The following is a 20,071-nucleotide window of genomic DNA, read 5'->3' on the forward strand; positions in this document are numbered from 1 at the left end:
TGGGATCATATAAGTGTGATCAACCGGTGTAAAAACCAAGTGAACAGCAGTTTGTTTGAATACATCATGTCTCGACCTCTCCCTTGGCGGGATGTCGGGCTACCAGAAAGTGTCCTTGAGTAAAACACAGAATCCCCATGAGCTGGAAAGTAATTCTCCATCCCACATATGTATTCAGCAAAGAGTATCAAACACCCCACCAGTGCTTTAAAAGCAGGGTGTTAAGAAACCACTCCCTCCTTCAGACAGGCTGTGGTCTGAATTCCAATTTTCATAGCACTAAAATGTTTAAAAACGTCCATAGAAACTTTTCGAACCACTCCAGCAGCATATTCCACTTTTCTGTTATTGATCCATAGCCCGACACCTCAGCAGAACCTGTCTTTCACCATCTTTTTTTTAAAAAGAAATCACTCTTTGGAAGCATACAGATGGGCAGCAGAGAGTTGGATTGTTTGAGACAATTATGTGGACATTTTAATACTTTAAATCACCATTTTAATCCATTTTAGCCAACATAATCCAAGCTGATTAATGAAACTACAAACTTCTTTCAGCAGCTCAGAATGTGAATAATACTCAAAATAGATTTTGGATAAAGTGTCTTTCAAAATCTCCGAGGCGACCCACTCCCCAATTGCACCTGACTGCAGTACGCAGATCGGGGTTGGGCTAAATGTGGGCGGAGCTAAACGTTTGACTCCGCCCCACGTTTGACTCCGTGCAGGCGCCATCTGGTGGCGGAAATCAGGCAGCACATTCTCAAATGTCAATGCAGCACCTACGGACAGCGATTATAATATAATATAATATATATTATATATAGATTATAATAAATAATGATATTTTAATTATAAAAATGGAAAGGAACAATGGGGTTGGGTTTAGGAAAAGAAGAACCAGTTGGTATTAGGAAAATAAGAACGGTGAAGGCAAACGTGACTCGTGGGAAATGAGCCCCGGTCTCTGGGGTGAAAGCATGGATGTATTAAGCATAGTCAGTATGGTATTAAGAGGTGAAAGTCCTGTGTTTTTCCCTCAAGTGGACGGAGTCAAACATTTAGCTCCACCCATGTTGAGCCACTCCTCGATCTGCATACTGCAGTCAGGACTTACTCACCCAATCTGGCAAACTTGCACAATGTAATGTAATGGACAATTCCAACCGAAGCGGGAAAAATTACATAGTCTGTCCTTAATGCTGACTCTGTGGTCTTATAAAATTGCATCTTATGGCTAAAAATGTGCATCTGCAATGTGCAATGTTGTAACATGATGGTAAAGAAGTGAGGTGAACTGAACTATACAGCATGTCTGATGGCTTGACTGAAGCAGCTGGCCCTCCTCTCACTCTCTCTCGGATCTGTGATGTCTGAGGCTCATCTTTATGTATCTGGAGTAACATGAGAGCTGGTGTCATTTTTGAGTTTCAGATTGGATATTTCCTCTGAACTCTGACTTGCTAAGTCAAGCTCAATTGGCTCGTCTCAGCAGGGATTTGTAATTACCTCTCCCACCCAGTGTTTCTAGTCAAGAGCTTTTTGGCTTTTCTTTGTGCCAGTGGATCAGTGCTCAACGGTGTTATCATCTGATTAACTGCTATGAGAGGGCTGCCTTTGTTCCTACACTATGCAACTCTTCTTTAGAATGTTCACTTCTGTTCTCTATCGTATCGAGACTATCTCTCCGCCGTTACATATTCCATATGTACGGGGATGATCCCCCTGAGGTCAGGTACGTGGATACTTCTTTAAGACACAGCGGCTTGCCCAGCCATATAAAGCACCTGTCCTGGCGTGGACTCACTGATAGTTTGATCGGAACCGTCTCCGTGCGGCCTACAGCTGGAGAGATAGTCTCTTCACTCAGAGAACCAAGGTTACAATGTAACGTTTCTGTGCCTGCCTTGGCTCTGGGAGACACAATGTTCACTTTTACTATCTGTCTATATGCTTTAAAATAATTAACAATTTTTGTTGAGATAATCAATTAGCTTTGTTTAACACCCTAAGAAAATTGGTGAATTCTCTGATACCCATAAAGATTGTTCTGTCCTCAAGTTTATCCCTATGTATAATCCATGAAAATTTGTGTCGCAATGCTTTGTTGGGTATAGAAAATACTACTAGAAAATGGTAATTTGGGGTCTCTCTTTCACATCTTAACATCTATAAACACATTAGTTCCATCTTTTCAAATCATTGAAGTCATGTTGGTCCACTTGATCATTGTACGTCTAATATTAACTCTTTTTAAGGCCCTGACGCACCATGGAGAACGTTGGCTGTTGGTCCAAGTTGTGCCAACAGTGAGTGACCTAGTTTTTGCAGTGTGTCCCGCAGCTACCTGTCTACCTTTTTTGGCCGACTCGACGTCGGCTTAATAGCCAATCCATCTGATTTATTGTTCAGCTTGAAAAACAGTAGTAAGGAAAGCCAACAAAGGACTGTGAGAGCACACACAGAAGGCTCTTCTCACTTTCCATCCCATCTGATCAATCCAATACACATGGAGATGTCAAAACTGGCCAAAAATTAGGTTTGAATGTTCCTTCTAGAAAACACATAGGTTTGAATGATTGGAATATCTATTTTTGAACATTATGTCCATAAGATGGCAAACGTAGTATGTACAACAAGCTACATAACTAGATGTCCAGGTGTATTTATTTCAACTTAAAAATTTCTTTTAAAAGATTGACATATACCGACATATATAACTTCATGTTTCATTCGCTCCTTTTTGTCACATCTTAGGAAAGCACATCTATCGCCAGAGTGACAATTTTGTCTGGCTGATTTTCTGTGCAGCATGAAGGCGTGTTGGGTGGGTAGAAGTAGCAAGCTGACGTTAGCTAACTAACTAACTAACGTTAGCTAACGTTGCTGATTCAGGCAAACGCTGTTTATTTGTGGGTATCATAGCAATGTTTGTATCTGGTTTCCCTTTTCTAATGACGATTACCGCCCCCTGCTGGCATGGAGAGTTATTTCCTCTCCCGCAGGCACCAAACGTACGTGGTATCTGTGTTCAAGTGCAAACTTTTGGCCAAGACAAAGGCGACGTGAGGCGAAGTGAGGCGACGCCACAGTCGGCCTGCGTCGCCACTAGTTCTTGGCCATCTGCTTGGTGGGTCAGGGTCTTTAGCTCCGGTTTGGTCTCCACCAACTCCTTAGAAAATGGTCAGGATCAAGATGCTTCGTCTATTTGCTGTTAGCTGCTAGGCAGGAGCTTTACTTTTTGTTTATTAGAGCATGTTTACTGAACACAGCTGCTTGTGAGCACTGAGGCCACTCACCCAAATAGTAAATGTGCTGTAATAACAAAATAATGAGCTAAACAGGCTACAAAACGTTTCAGAGCTAATTATCTTCACCTAGGAGTACTGGCTCCAATCTTCATGAAACTTGGTGGAAGCGTGTAGCACGGGCCAAGGAAGAACACATTACATTTTGGAGCGGGTCCGAATCATGGAGCGGATACAAATAATTTTTCATTTTCTTTTAAAAATAGGGGAGATAGGGCATGTGGCATTGGTGGAGATTTCTGCGCTCTCGAGCGCCTTTCTAGTTCTCTATGGGTTCGTCACTGGGAGTGACCCTTCACATTAAACAGAGTCATTGATCCATAATTAATAAAAAAATAGTGATTAGGGTTAGCAAACAGGGGTTGCCACTATGCAGCCTCCACTCATGCACGATCCTTTCTCCATTCCTACAATACTCCTACAATATTCAGTTTTTCATGTAAGTGGCAGCAGGATTACTAACTGTGTGGCGAGTAACTGGTGACTAATCATTTGGTGAGATTCACCCTATCTGGGACTAGCCTTCGGGATGAACGAAGTACTGGAGGACTCAAAGAGGGCAGGAAATGAACTATAACTTAGATTTTTTTTTTAAAGGAGCAGGTTCATTATGTGTACAGGAAAAACAGTTGGCTTTTGTGTTCTCCGTTTCCATGAATATGAACAGATGGAAACATTTCTGGTACATTCTTTAACATGGACTCATGGCGTGTCGAGGTGGAGCAGAACTTTGTGGACACGTACTGTTCATACACACTCAGAAGCACGCTTGTATGAAAACATACATTATCAGCATGGAAACACATACATACGCACACAGACTGCAGGAAACTGCAAATGTAATCACACACACACACACACATCATAACAATGCACGTATTGCTCCAACATCATCACAACGCCTGAATCATTCATGAGCAGCTTTTATGCGTCGTGATTCTTTAACTTCTTATTGCGAGAAAAACAATGATTCAGACGGGGCCTTAAGGAGTGATGAACACGGCGTGTGAGCTAGCAGCCTCTATAATAATGCACTTTGACAGTTCAGGTCAGGGATTTAACGCAGCCTTGCAAACACATGTTCCTTTGAGCTTAGTGAGGATTTAGAAAAGCTGAAAAACTTTGACCTGGGAGACATTAAGGTTCTTTAGTTTTGTGTCAAGGCTCAAACACGTGATGTTTAGCAAAGGAAATGTTCTAAACGCTGCCTCTTTTCATGAAAAACACTTGTTTCGAAAGCTTATTAGTCTCTACCGCCAATCTTTCTGATTTTGTGCTGGAAAACAACAGGGAGCATCTTATAATAATCACAATAATGTCCTTTGTATGTAATATCAAATAGCTTTGGCAACAATATTTCACTTCCACGACTCCCAGTCAGTCATTAATCACATATCGTGCTGTGAAATTCTCCTACACATTCCACCGAAGCTGCCGGTTCTCCACATGACAAGCTGGACTTCACAGCTAGCTACCAGCGGGCCTGCTGATTGGATCGCTGTCGCAATCTGGCTCTGATTCAGTTCAACTGGGACAGCTCAGTCTCTGAGGGCCAGCGGATGGGAGAACCAGCATGACTGAGTACTGGGTTTGTTCCAGTCCACTAGTTTCAGCTGAACTTTAAAACCAAATGCACCCTTCGCAATGTCACATTCCTCGCGTAGATCCCTAAAGTCCCATTGGGGCTCTGTTTTATTTATGTATTATTTTTCTTGGAGATCTGCTGAGTTTGTGTCATCTGCGTTGAATTTGTGACAGTGTGCGTCTCCAGCGTCTCTGTGGTGACGGTGTTCGAGCCGAGGTCGTTGGAGATGTGACTGAGGAGTCGTCGTTGGTCACAAGCAGGACTCGTGGTACTCTGTGGCGGTGTGCAGAGACTTTTTCTTCTGCTCCGTGTGGTTGCCGTTCGAAAGGACAGAATACCTGAGAGAGAAAAAAGAGGACAAAAACTATAATGAAAACAATTGTGAAGCCCTAATGACATGTTTAAAAAAGACAATATATATGAATGCTGCATAACAAATGTTATCGATTTGAATGGCCATTTCCTGCATTTCTACATACATTTAGGGATTATGGTGATACCAAATCCAATGTTGTGGCTGTAAGCCGTCCAACAAAGTGCTGCAGCGAGGGACTTAACACTGAGAGATGCATAAACACACTGTGAAGCACTCAAGACTGTATTGCAATAATTTATTCCTCCACACGTAAAATACAATTAGCACTGCAGTTACCAAATGTAAAGTTACTTTGTGTGTCGAAATAAGTGCGTTAGTGCGGCGGTCAACAGAAAGTGTTGGCTCCCAGGCTCACCCCCTCTCTGTCCAGTCCTTCCAGAAAAATGCAGAGTTTTTTGTTGCGGGCAAAAATCTTGCAGCACGTTTTCTTAAAAAATGTGATGGAATATGCGGGATATTTATGCAATTTTATGCGATGAAATTGCGGGAACTTGCAAAAATTGCGGGAACTTGCAAAAACTGCAGTTTGATGAAAAAGAGAAAAAAAAGTGATTCGATGATGTAATTAAGTCACTTCATGCCACTTTCCCATGGCAACAGGGGAAAATGGCTGCTCTTGTGTGAAGTAAACGCAACATTTTTCAACATTCTGCTAAGAGATATGTGACTTTTTTTGCAATTTTTCGCATATTTTGCGCGGAAATCGGAAAAGTATGCGGCGAAAGTGCGGCGTATTTGAACAAATGCGGCCCCCGCATAAATATGCAATTATGCGATCGCATAATTGCGTTTTTTCTGGAGGGACTGTCTGTCAAAGCCCAAAAAATCCAGGTGAAGCAAACAAATATGTTATCACTTCCGCTCAAACCGCGATGAAAACGCCCACCACCTACAACTTAAGTGCACAACAAAACAATCAACAAATAACACAAATGAGACCATAAATAACATATAATATGTGGCTCCTACATCCACAAAATAATTAAGTTGATCAGAATGATAAATTCTGCCAGAAAGAATAGTTCTAAACTATGTATAGGAAAAAGATGTTACTTTCTTTATTGTTTACAATAGGGGCCGATCTTATCAATACTGCAGACATTTGATTTTGCACAGTAAGAACCAGTTACTGTATCAAAACATAAAGCTCTCATGTGTTTCAAACAAATATATTTAGGCCTTTACGTAGGCCACAGGCATCACAGTAGCTGTATAGGGTCTCACCAAAACAAAAAAACAACAGTGACAAGCCCCAAAAAGTTTGACACGGTCAAACTGCAGTAGAAATAAATTGAACGTCTGAACTTTGTTATCATGTTCTCTGCTGCTTTAAAGCCACCACCCGGCTTTCGTCAAAATAAATAGAGGTGATAAGAGGCTGCTGTTGCAGTCTGAAAGGGTGTTGTGGGATACTGCAAAGTAGAAAACTAGCACTTCATTCTTAAAAAGCCAAGGTTTTCCAAACCACATGAGCTGGAGCCAAGATGTATGCACTCCGTAGATTGAGATCCTTTGGAGCTAATAGCCAAATGATTTCTTTGTTTTTCTCATCAGTAATTCAGAGTATCATGCTCTTCTGTAGCACTGCTTGGCTGATTAGCCTATCAGTTAAAAAGAAAACAAAGCTATTTGATCAAATTCAAATTTGTTCAAAGATTAAAGGACTACCTGTAGCACATTCCTTTCAGGAAGCTCACAATAACAGTATGCTCAGACTGGCCAGGAATATTTCAAAGGACTCCTCACATGTTTTGCACAGAGAATATCAGCTTCTGCCTTCAAACAGATGCTTTAGAGTTCATTCTTTCAATTGCAACAGACTTAAAAACTCTTTCATACATCACTCTAACCTATTGTTAAACCAGCTACATTAAATCCAGTGCAATATTTATTCAGGTTTACAAGTCTCCAAGACCTTGTCTGTGTGTGTGTTCATGTCATTTTCTGTTATACATGTATGCTTTGTTTCCTTACTTGGGTGTTTATGTAATTTGTGGTAATGTTTCATGTATGTCCTTTGGTGTTATTCACCTTATGTATGTCTGTCTTAGTCCTCCTTCTTATATGAGCTACCCAGTGATGCAAAAAGAATTTCAACCCTGGTTGACAATAAAAGTTGTATTGTATGTATGTTTACCACTATTACCCAGACTGAACTTTAACAGTAGAATAAGCTTATATTCCAACATTGCAGTCAGTATCAGACCTGGTGCCCTCGTCTAGTGTATTCACTGCCAAACAGTTCAGACTTGATAGTGCTTTGTAAATGCATAACACACTTAGTTAAAGCCTCATAACAGCCTCCTGATGGAAAGTGAGTCATTCCTCAGCGTAGTCTGATCTCTGCTTACTGGAATAGTGATGACCCAGTCTTTGTAACAGGAGGGCGGTCGGAAGAAGCTGTCAAAGCTGACCGCAGGTCGACTTTGTGACGAGACATTGGTGGTACAGGAAAGAGCGACAGTAAACCGGACAGAGGAGGCAGAGATGCCTCAATGGTTAACACACACCACGGCTGGATCCACGCTCACTTAATGTGTTCAAAATCAAAATGCATGCCGAGTAGAAATACAGACGTTCTCGGAACTGATCCTGTCTTGAATCGTAATCTATGTCATTTTTTATTTTTACGATGTGATGAAAGTCTAAAGGGCTGTGTGTCAAACCAATCTTTTCATTTAATGGTTGTTGTATGGTTTAGTAATTTAAAGATACAGCGAGACATATTTGAGTCTAACAGTAAAAAATTTTGAATTTATAGATCGGCAAAAGGATGATGATCTGCAAAGAATCCAGGTGTGCAAAGCTTGTCACGTCATAGCCAAGAAGAGTCAAGGCTGTAAACGCTGCCAAAGGTGCTTTAACCAAGTACTGAGTTATGGGTTTGAATACATATTACTGTCCATATTTCAGTATCTTTCTTTTTAATACATTTGCAAACATTTCTAAAATCCTGTTTTCACGTTGTCATTATGGGGTATTGATTATAGATTGATAAGGCTGCAACATAACAAATTGAAAAATAAAGTGAAGGGGTCTGAATACTTTCGGAATCCCCCTCCCCACTACACCACCACGACTTTGAACAAGATTAGCAGCTTAGAAAATTGAGAAATATATTGTGCAAAATAAGTGTAATATCAGGAGATGAGTCAGTACGTTACGCTAATTTACAAGACAACCCATTCCAAATTGACAAATACATATTGTTACTGTCCAATAAAAACTATGTATCTCCAAAAGTTGTCGAAGGATTAAGTTGTTTTCTTTTCATCGATTGACAAAAATCTACTTCTTCAGACAAATAATCCATTTAAAATAGGATGCATTGCTTTGGATTATGTCCAAAAGGATTTGCCACAAAGATTAATACAGTACATGGCTAGAGACGCATGGCTTTCACAGGACAGTGATAATATACAGTTAAATAAAAGTCATGGTTGCCATTACGGAAAATCTATAATTGACTGAAATGACAAACACATTTTTCTCTGCTACGAGTTAGACCAGAGCTACATTTAGCAAAAGAAATGAAATTTTTATGCCGTATGTCTTTGTTCAAGCAAGCAATTCTAATCTGACAAAAGAAGCATTCAGCAGAAAGCACAAAGGATGAAGTTGACACAGAGACTAATTACATGCCCAACACATACTGTAACTGTGATTAGTTCAGGCAAACAGTCTTGCACAAACACATTTCAATGTGACATTAGTGCACAATAACAGCCAACACGGCTCTGTTAAGAGCCAGAAGCACATTTGTTAAAGTCAACAGAAACTCATTCGTAAGGTTGTAATGGGTCTCATTTGTCTACAGCCTATAGGCTTCACTGCAACTGAATGAGAAAAATGAATGTCTGTGGTATACATGCAGGTATTCACGGATGCATATGTGTATGTGGATATGTACAGTGAATGATTATGTACATTTTGTGCAGACACATCTGTTTATATGTACAAATGTACATGTGTGTGTGTGCACCACAGAGGCCTCACCGCGGGCTAAAACCATTACGAGCTGTTTACACAAACACCCTGACCAAAGACACTTCCTGCTGCCAAACTGGCCGTGAAATTTACCTTCCAGACAGCCTCGAACATTTAGGGCTTTTCGAAAAGGAAACAGGCTACAGATCCTCGCCAGAGCAGAACCCAAAATTGCTGCCACATTGCGGCGTTAAACCCTCAGCTGGTGTCCGTGTGGTTCTGCGAGAGGGATAGTGTCGCTGCTCCTGCTCTTTGGTGGAAACAAAGATGTTGTAGGGCCATGTTTGAAAGGAGAGCTGGGGAAAGTAAATTGATTTGTTTGTATTGATCTTACAATTATTAAATCCCAGTAACACATATGTTTTCAGTCTTGTGTCTCGCAAGGGCGTAACTTTGGGTTCAACATTGGGGGGGGGGGGGTTGAGATCTCCACTTTTGAGCAAAATTGAAATTTTGAGCGTCAACAATTTGTTCCTTTTCTGAATCAAGCTATGGAGCAAATGTCTTTATTTATGTAAAGGAAATTATCATAGGTTTTTTTTTTGGGAGGGGGGTTGCACTGGCCAGTTTTGATTATTAGGGGGGTTGTAAGCCCCCCATCCCCCCTTTAAATGACGCCTATTAGGTACAAGCTAATTAAACATCAAATCAAGTGCACCATGCACTGTAAGCAGTTATGGTCTTTGTACCACTTTGATGCTTTTTGCATTCATCTTTAAGTGCTTCATGCTTCACAACACTAAAATGACTCTAAATGATGGTATAAATGAGGCTGCCATCTGTGAAGCGATGTGACAGCACACCAAATGGTGTTTCTAGAATGGGGGGGGGGGCAATCAACTTGCCTCTGTGTGATTTTTAGGATTTTCAGATAAACTGAAAAGGTTAAATGCTCTTTTGTTGGTTCAGACAATTCTGCCAGCCCAAGACTCTACTGTTCTCAAAAGTTCACATTTGGACAGTTTACATGGTTAGCTTCTCAACAATAACAGAATGCTTTTGATTATAAGTCGTAGCCCCCATTTTTTTTTTTGAAAGGGCTGTTTTTTATATACGTATAATGTGCCACTATTTGTATCTGTGAACATTTATCCCCAGCTTCCACAGAGGTGGATGTGATTTGAACCAACTAATAATCATTTCCCCCCTTATTGTTATCATTAGTTTGCTATTCAAATCTTTGCTTTGCAGTAACATATAATATTAAACAATAAACCAGGCCTGAACTTGAAGTTGGTATGTTAGTAAGAGCTGCAACATTACTGAGGGTCATGCCAAAATTCACAATAGCAGTACAAAGTAAGTCTTTACATATATATATATATATGACTTGATATTAATTACAATATAACTGACATAAAGTAAACCAGATTGAAGTTCAAAGTTCTAATTTGCATTCAAATTATAAATAAGAAGGGAAAACTACAGAAAACTTCTAAAGCCTCATTAAAAGCACAAACTCTTTACATGAAAGCGAGTAAAGAACAAAGTCAAAGCTGCATGAATCACTGACGTAACATACCCGAAACGTGGATAATAACGTACAGAAAACTGCAAACTGGTGTGTGTCCACTTGGAGCATTTTTTCATAATAAAATTAAAAATTTGGAGCGGGACATGTGGCCGCATCCTTTCTGTGTTTATTTGTGGTTTTGTTTGTACACAGCTGAGCCAACAGGCCAACTGGCAGAGACAGGATGGAGATTTGTTTAATTAGGCCAGGGGAAGGAGAGACAGAAGGCCCGGATTACGAGCAGACTAAACATTTCTACGTATTTTGGGCAAAAATGTGGCGAACATCCATCTTTCTAAAGTGCCCTTTAGCAAGATATTGACCCTGACGTCTGTTGTTCCTGTGGAGGAGTGGGTAAAGAAAGACAAGATTTCTTAAATGAAGATCAATACGTTTTGAGTCCAGGTGGCACTGAAATATGTATTTCATAACTTGGAATTTAGTATGTTCAATACAATATGAATCAATATAAGCCTAACGTTATGTGTGTGAAATGGAGCTCAGCTTAAGTTCTTTCAGGAAGACTTCAGTAACCTTTTACAGCCCTCCTAGTTGATCAGCTCTTTCTAGGCATTCACTTGTCAGTACCCAATCAGATTCTGCTATTTATTTTTCAATTAAACCAATCAGATTCAGCCATGTATTTCACAAGCCAATCACAGCATGGCATCCTGTTTTAAATCTGGTCTCCCCTCTGCGGTTGTCAGTTGTCGTTTCAGGAATAGAGTGCGTCCCGCCTCCTCCCCTTCAACCACCGGTAGTCTCACCCATGTGCCCTGGGTATTTTTCAGCTAACTACCCCCTTGGCACTCTTGATTGGATCCTGTGGACCTTCATCACCACCACCAGTGTCTGGACTCCATCGGGGGATATGTCTGGGTTTCCCTACACCTTTAAAACATATTGATACAATGGAGTCTCCAAAAGACTTTGCACTTTTCATATTTTCGTCTTGTAACAATAAATCTTTTCATATTTGCAAGGAAGTCTCTCCTGATTGAACTGATATTACCTTTGAATACATCATACATAGGTGATTCACTGAATGTATTTAAAAGATGTGAATGCCACTATATATACACGTACGTGTACTTTTGATCTGGGCAGTTTTTTTCTGGTTTGGACTATTTTCCTAAAGAATTGGTTTCCTTAGTTTTCTGTGAAAGAACTTGACTGGCCTGCACCGAGCCCTGAGCTAAACCCCATCTGACACTGGAACAGCGGCTGCGAGCCAGACCTTATCGCCGAACATCAGAGCTTCATCTCACGAATGCTCTTGTGTCTGAATGGGAACAAATCCCTGCAGCCAAGTTCCAACATCTGGTGGAAAGCCTCAAACCAGAAAAGAGAAGGCTGTTACAGCAGCAAAATAGAGCCCACTTTTCCAGGATGATGTGTTCAAAACTCAATGTTTGGGTATCCACATACTTTTGACCATGTAGTGTAAATATTAAAATGTCAAATTATCACTGCAGTGATAGAGGACTTTATCTACCCATTGTAAAGTCACATTTAAAGCAGGTACTAAGAGAATATACTGTCCTGTAGCTGTGTCAATGGCAATACATCTCTTAAATCTTGAATATGTGATGTGATGATATCTTTTGAGCAAAACACAGTGCTTTTTCTGCCTCCTGTTTTACTGAAAGCCAGACTGTTTGAGGTTTATGAAAGCATTAAATTGCTGGAATTAATGTGTTATCATCTTTTGTGAAAGAAAATGACAAAAATTTTAATTTACCAAAAAACACATCTTCTGATGGCCAGGTTTAGTGATTTCTGGGCCAGAAATTGAACAAATGTTCATACTAGCCTGCAAATTAGCAGAATCTGAAATAATAACCTTTGCTACCACACACAGTCCTGAATTTGCCTGAATTTTTATGCCGCAGTTGGTAGAAATGTGACTGCATCTTTTTTAAACCACTTTCTCCACAAGAGATCTAATGGGCGGCCAACATCCCCCCCACTCACTCACACTCTCTCTTGATGACCACTCTCGTCTCTCACCCTCTCATCACACACTCAGCATCTCTCTCTCCCTCTTCACTTCTGATGAGCCCACTCAGAGTCTTTCGCTCTGAAGTGAAATAGTTGATCATCCCAATCAGGAAGCCTTTTCCTCTTCTTTTGTATTTTCCTTTTGTTCCTCTGCTCTGTGTCAGCTATCTGTTTCTGTCCGGGTCACCAAGACAACAAGTGGCCTGTTTCAGCCTCATGCCACTCGAGGCAAAAATACCTGACTGAGAAACGAGAGCTCAAAAGCCACTGTGATGCTGATGAAAGGAGATGGAGGGAAGGCATGAGGACAGAGAAGCAAAGTCCCTCCTCTTTTCGGTGGACCACCATGGGACCTTATTTCAGAAATAATATGTACAGTACGTAAAGTGTTATGAAAAGTAATTATTTGATCCCATTTGAACTGAATAGTCTATATCGACAATGTTATATTTACGGGATTGTTCAGGTGTCGGATGTCCATCATTTTCGGCCGGATGCCCGTTACCTTCCTCTTTCTTTGTGTTGGCGTTCTAAACTCTGGTGGTTTTATGAGGACTATGGTTAACTGCTCCTCAGATCTGTGCAGGGTAAATCCAGACAGCTAGCTAGACTATCTGTCTGTTTTCTGTTGCACGACTTAAACAACCTTTAAACATACACATGTTCCACCGAAAAACAAGTTCCTTCCCAAGGCTATTTTGAAACAGCCAGAGCACGTTTCTCCCATGCCGGAATGCTGCGTGGACTAGCCAGACCCTCCTCTGCAGCACTGTGGAGGAAGGTCTGGCAACATGAGACTAAGTCATGACGTTCATCAATTTAAAAGATCATTTTGCTAATCAAGAATGTAAAAGTGTTAGATGTACTGTATAAGACTTTGAATATACGTAATTACACAGACTACTCGCCCCAAAGTCGCATAACTGACTTAAGTCGCTTAAGCTAGATGCCTTCGTTTCATACCGGGATGTAACATTACTTACACGAGCGAAGGGTCTTGCTAATTCTTTCCTTAAGGGAAAGATAACGTTGTCGAACATAGCTAACCTAGCTAGCGATGAAGCCGAGCAGCGAGCAAGGTGACGTATATTGTGCAAGATGACAGATGCAGTTCAATGAGTGGTTTCAAACTAAACTGAGTGGTACTACGACAAACGGGGAGTTTCTCCACTTGCAAAATGATCTTTTAAATTGACAAACATCGTTTGTGTAATTCATGGCTCAATTCAAACAGGATCAAACAATTATTTGTTTCTCGCTGTTGACTACCATATATATTGTTTTACAAAATAAGGTCCCATAGGGTCCATCGGAAAGATGGAGGGACTTCTCTATTGAAAAGGTCAGAATAGCAGCCGAGGTGGAGCAGAGGAAGGATGATGAATATGAGATGAGAACAATAGACCGGAATTTGAATAGAAAAGAGATTACACAGCATTGAGAATAAAGGGAAGAAGATTATTTGATGCAAATGTTTATAAGGTTTACTCCCACGAGGAAAGTTTGCTTGTAGCTCAGCAACAAAAAAGAAAAATATGCATGTTGCCACGAGCAGAATGACTTTCTGAAAAAAAACTCCAGTTTTGCACTTAAAGGAAGGTTTGCTTGCAACTTGAAGATAAAAATAAATGTGCACAGGTAAGCAACAGCATCATGAGTCTTCACTGAACAAGGAATTAGAGCAGGTGAGAGTCATCACCTCAATTACAGTGAGACGGAGTTAGATGTTCTGTTACAGTGTGGTTAGGAAGAGGAAAGGAGAGAGGGCAAAAAGAGGATAAGGAAAAGCTGAACTAATTTAATACAAGAAGATTTCATGTTTGCAATCTTTCGACCTGTGAGGAAATAGTTACATAGCTACACTCTAAGAAATAAATCCGTAAAATTACAGAAAAGGTACTGGCAGCTCATACCCGGACTTTGGCCAGCGATTAAAAAAAACGTAAATTGGGGCGGCCTCTAGCTCACCCAGTGCGTCCAGGTCCAGGTCTAGGCTGAGTCCTTTGCAGCGGCCCGTGTTCGAATCTGACCTGCGGCCCTTTGCTGCGTGTCATCCCCTCTCTCTCTCTCCCCACTTTCCTGTCTATCCATTGTCACTATCTAATAAAGGAAAAAGCCCCCAAATATAATCTTAAAAAAACAAAAAAAACAACGTAAATTATGTTTGTAGCTACAGTTAAAATACAGAACATTTTCTGTTAGGCCTATATAAACTTCTGAAAACATTGAAAAAAAGTCGAAAAAAGCGACTAAAACATAAAAAAAAAACGTAAAAACGTCAAAATGAAGTGACAACGTGGACTTCTGTAATCTCTCCAAAACCGACCTCAGTGCTTGACAAAAGTTGTGGACGTTCTATGGACAATTTCTGTTAAAGTGCCCATATTATGAAAAAAACACTTTTTCTGGGATTTGGGGTGTTCTTTTGTGTCTCTGGTGCTTCCACACACATACACACTTTGAAAATAATCCATCCATGCTGTTTTGAGTGAGATACGGTTTCTGAATGTGTCCTGCCTTCAGTCTCCTAGTGAGCTGTTCAAAATCGGCCTGTGAGCTGGCTAACCACAACCGTTAGCTCGTAATGCTAGCTTTAGCCGGCTAACGCTAACGCTAACGCTAGCATGCTACATCGTTCTCAATAGCAAAGCACTGCTACAACACACACAAGTTCACCATAATCTACAAAAGAACTACTTACATGTGCGCCCTCATTTAGAAGTCTACCAGCTAATCCTGCCTTGTAACTGACCAAAGTTGGAGAAACAGCCTTTCTTTTACTGTCTCTAGAGTTAGCTAGCTGACATGCTCTACATCTGAGCTACTGCGCATGTGCGAGTGCAATCAAAGATAGTACAGAAGAAGAAGAAAAGAGGTCTCACTCTGTAGCTAAAACAGAGACCAGGTGAAAAGAGGATCTGCAGCAGTGAGAGAGAGCTGTGCAGTGCAACAACAATATGGTGTTTTTTTAAATTAAACCATGTAAACCTATTCTGGTAAAACCTTAAAATACAGTTATGAACCTGAAAATGAGCATAATATGGGCGCTTTAAATCATGCACCTGTTAATACACAGACATTTCTTAGCTTGTACTGTATGTTCACAGTCATGACGTCTATTTGCACACGTCCTTTCCTGAGTAAAATAAAGTAAAAGTAAAACTAAGGCAGAAGATTCAACAATAAATGAAATATGTTGATCGGGCATCCAGAACGATTAACTTAAAGTTTTCAGCCGGTCAGCTAAGGCAACATTGCTGACACCAGGTCTACTGAAAGAATCAGAAAGATGTCCTTTCATGGGATTACATCTTGCAGGCTAGTATTCTTCCTCTCATGCTCGATAAGGCAGGTTTGAAGACAAGTCAGAAAGCATTAGGGAGAGCTGAGAGATTTTTAGCCGGGGCCAAAGAAACCCAATCTGCACCAGGCAAACAGAAAGAAGGCCAAAGAGGTGAAATGCTGAAGGAATGCGGCTGCACAGATCTTGTTGTTTCCACAGTGATGGAGCACCATGAACATTGTATATATGGTCAGAGGAATGGAGGTGGTGTGCGGTTAATGAGAAAGTGTGAAGCAGACACTAACACTTTGTATACCTTTTCTCAAAACTTTGCACAAAGAGTATTGAAGTGAAAGCTATAGGGCAGCAAAACCCCACAGCAGCTGAAAATAGTGGATCTAAAGATTATTTCTACCTCAGCTAAAGCTGAAATGTGAATCAATATTTCCTACACAGCTAATATTGAACAAATGCCTACATGTAATGTTAAATAGTTTGCTTTTAGTGACAAACAGCTGCAGGCAGCGCAAAAACGGAACCGTGTAAACCCAAATGCTGGTGTAGCAAGTAAAACAGCTCACAGCTATGAGCCAGATATATTTCTTTTCACAGGAGTTTGTAGAAACCAAATGGAGAGTGAATATTGGATTTAAATAACAGGTGCACAGAAACATGGCTCCTGTGGGATGTAAATGTTGCTCTGTCTCACTCGGTAGTTAGTTACCTCAATAGCTAATTAAGACGACATTTACACAACGACATGTCCGTGCAAACTGTCTTTATGAACCTCTAGTTCAGCTTTAAATTCTCCACTGCAAACTTTGAAAAAGATTGAACTCAAAATTTGTGGGCTTTACTTTACAGAAAGGTACTGTATGTCTGAATATACTTCATTGTTTAAAACTCATCATTTTATGCAAAATATGTCCCAGTGCTGCCCCCCTTTGCAGTACACAAACCGAGACCAAAAAATATCATAAAAATGAAAAGAGCAAATCAATTTATTAAAATTATTTGGTTACACTTTACTTGAAGGTATCTAAATAAGAGTGTGAACGTGTCATGAACATTATAAAGAAGTCATAAACGTTTATGACATAACGATAAGTGTCTTTTTTTTAAGATTATTTTTTGGGGCATTTTCAGCCTTTATTTTGATAGGACAGCTGAAGACATAGACATAGAGGGGGGGAATGACATGCAGGAAAGGGCCGCAGGTCGGAGTTGAACCCAGGCCCGCTGCACTCTACCAACTGAGCTATCCGGGCTCCCGTGTCATTCGGTTTTATTAACCCTAGTTAGAGTTAGGGTTAGGGTTCATGTGTCATGACTGTGTCATGTCACTCTTATTTAGAAACCTTCAAGTAAAGCGTTACCAATTATTTAAATTTTGGTCAACTCTACTTGGATTAGTACTTTAAAAGTACCTCATCAATGTGACATGTTTTGTCCTGCAGTGTGCAAAAAAAACAAAAAAAAAAAATACACATTCAAAGCCAGGTGAGTATTTGGCACAGTTCTAAGACCCTACTGAGAGGACAACTCCTCTGAGCGTGACTACTGAGCAAGCCACTACTTCAGCTAATCTGCCAAGCAGCATATAAAACGTCACAGTCTTCCCCGTCTTCCCGACCAACTTCCCTCGATCTAAGACAGCCAGCTCCGCCCCCGCTGAGCCACTCTCTGCGAACAAAAACGTCCTTCCCTTTTCTGTCACAGCGATAACATCTGCAATTTCAAGCTTAGTTTCAGAGAGAGGGACGGGGGGGAAAGGGCGGGGGGGCTGAGGGTGTCCGTCATAACCCTAGCGAGGCCTCTCTGGGTTCAAACCAAGTCACTGCACCGGAGGGCAGAGCTTTTGAGATGGACACTTAAATTCAGCCTGTTATCTTATGCACTTACCTTCCTTTTCTTTTTAGAGGTTTTGAGCTTGTGGGCCCGTGGGGCTCAATCAGGCTCGGGTCCTCCACTGAGCTTTTGTGAGTGCAGAAAGGGGGATGGACCTGTGCTATCTCGGTGAGAAAAACAGCTTAGTGGGAAATGGACCTTTTACTGATAACGGGGACGCTAGACAGTCAACATGATTGGCACAAAGCAAATACATTTATGAGGACTGGTGGCACTCTGTGCTGTTCTCTAGTGGAACACTTTGTCTCTGGCTGAATGTTTTTCTCTTTGGGCTTTCCACTTTCTATTTTCTCTACACCAGTGGTCTACACTCGCTCCCTGTAGGCTTGTAGTGGCTCTGAAAGTTTGTAGCTCGCTCCTTAGTGAAGGATAGCGGATTCACAGCAGTTAACAAAAGATCCCAATGACCACCCAGAATCCTGGCAAAAAAAAAAAAATATGTTGATCTGTGCATTCAGTATATAACAAATATAAATGGTGCGTGTAACATACCTCTCATGATGTGAAGTGTTTTTGTAATGGCTTATTTACGTTAACGTTTGTGTTTGAGACCCTTGTACGATTGGTCTTGGATGGGCTCTGTGCCCACTCACTGTGATTTCTGCCTGTGCTACAGGCCTAAAGAACCGTTTTCTGGAAGCTATACAGTGACCATTTCTTGTTGAGTGTGCTCTCAGATGGCTGTAGGCGTACTGAGCTGACCTGCAGCGTTGAGCTGAGCAGCACTGAGGCTGAAAACACTGAACCCCCTGCTCTGTTTGTCTCAGAACATTAAAACAGGATTTAGCCCGGACACACGCACCGAGGCATGAGGGTGAAGTAAGTAGCAGGCGGGCCTGTGGGGAAGTCATCAAAGCACAAATGCATGCGCGTGTCAACAGTACGTGCGTGTGTGCTCATCAGAACAGGAGTATCTGAGCTGAATCCTTAACGAGCAGGAGTTTTCCTCAAGAGGATCCTGCACCAAAAATACACATGTGGAGTAGACTAAGCTTCGAGGTAAAGAGGGCCGGGTTGTGTTTTGAGAATGAGATCAGTGTGCTGCTGGCTCTTAGTGGATCAGAAGTTTGATTATTTCTGGATGACTGACGCCTGCAACGCGCCATTCCTCAACTAATTGCTTACATGACTGGAATGAGGAGATACCCCTACTGCGTGTGTGTGTGTGTGTGTGTGTGTGTGTGAACACTGTGTCATACCTGCATGGAAGTTGTGTATATTGAGAAGTGGACTGAAGTGTGAAAATTCAGACTTCTGCTTAAACAGTTTTTCACCAAGCCCTTTTTCTTCCTACTTGACTCTGATTTTCGAACGCTAGCGTCGACTAATTCCTTGTATTACAGCTACCGTGCAGGTCCCAGAGGTTGATGGTTTATTGCCTTGGTTGAAACAAAGGCGTGTTGACAGCAGTTGTTGGGAATTATGTATTTGAGATTTTGAGAGGTGATTATTGTAACCAAAACCTACAAAAAGTAAGAAAGCCTGTCTACTTGTATGAAAACTGCAAATGTTACATGCTGTATGTCATTTGCATATAGTGTCTTTAATTTTTTTGTAACATGTGTTTGGAATGAGTTAGTTTTTTTTTCTTTTATTTCTGACATCCAAAATATTTGTAATTCCTTTCTCTGAGTAATTTCTTCCCCTAACCAAATAGTTGGAACTGAACCAAAATAAACAATATTCTCAAATGTCCAAACTCACACTATAAATAAACTAACACTGAACTGAAATGTACTTAATAAATAATCCAAACCCACAAGTATAATTACTTAAACTTCTGTATTGACTTAATGTGGTTCCATAACGTATTAAGGTCAGAGGAAATGACTGCGGATACTATTAGCAAAAATACCAACCATTATGACTTGCAGGACAGTTGTGGCCAAAACATTCCCACAGTTCTGTGTGTTTACCAAACAGCACACTTGTAACACATGACAACATTTTTCCCCCACATGGAAACGTAGCTTTTAGGAATGAAAACCTTTTTTTTTATTTTCATTTCGCTGCTTTTGATATTCATTATTTCTTGTTGGCTAACCAGTCGGTTTGGTTGTCTGGTCAAATGAGATCCTCCAAAAGAGGTTTTTCTGCCTTTTTTTCTGGTG

The 20,071-nt window shown here is 40.8% G+C and overlaps 1 protein-coding gene across 3 annotated transcripts in view; it reads right to left on the reverse strand.

The window, feature by feature from the left end:
- Nucleotides 1-1,190: 1,190 nt before the first annotated feature.
- The window catches only part of htr4 (5-hydroxytryptamine receptor 4), a 215,740-nt gene continuing 196,859 nt past the window's right edge, over nt 1,191-20,071 (reverse strand). For 2 of the 3 annotated variants that reach the window (XM_039813871.1, XM_039813873.1), the window contains exon 7: nt 1,191-5,230. In XM_039813871.1, the coding sequence (XP_039669805.1) occupies nt 5,143-5,230 (88 nt within the window). In that variant the 3' untranslated portion in view covers nt 1,191-5,142. The remainder of the gene's footprint in view (nt 5,231-20,071) is intronic. The other variant, XM_039813874.1, reaches the window with a different exon arrangement.

The sequence above is a fragment of the Perca fluviatilis genome, chromosome 10 (genome assembly GCF_010015445.1).
Source record: "Perca fluviatilis chromosome 10, GENO_Pfluv_1.0, whole genome shotgun sequence".
Taxonomy (NCBI): domain Eukaryota; kingdom Metazoa; phylum Chordata; class Actinopteri; order Perciformes; family Percidae; genus Perca; species Perca fluviatilis.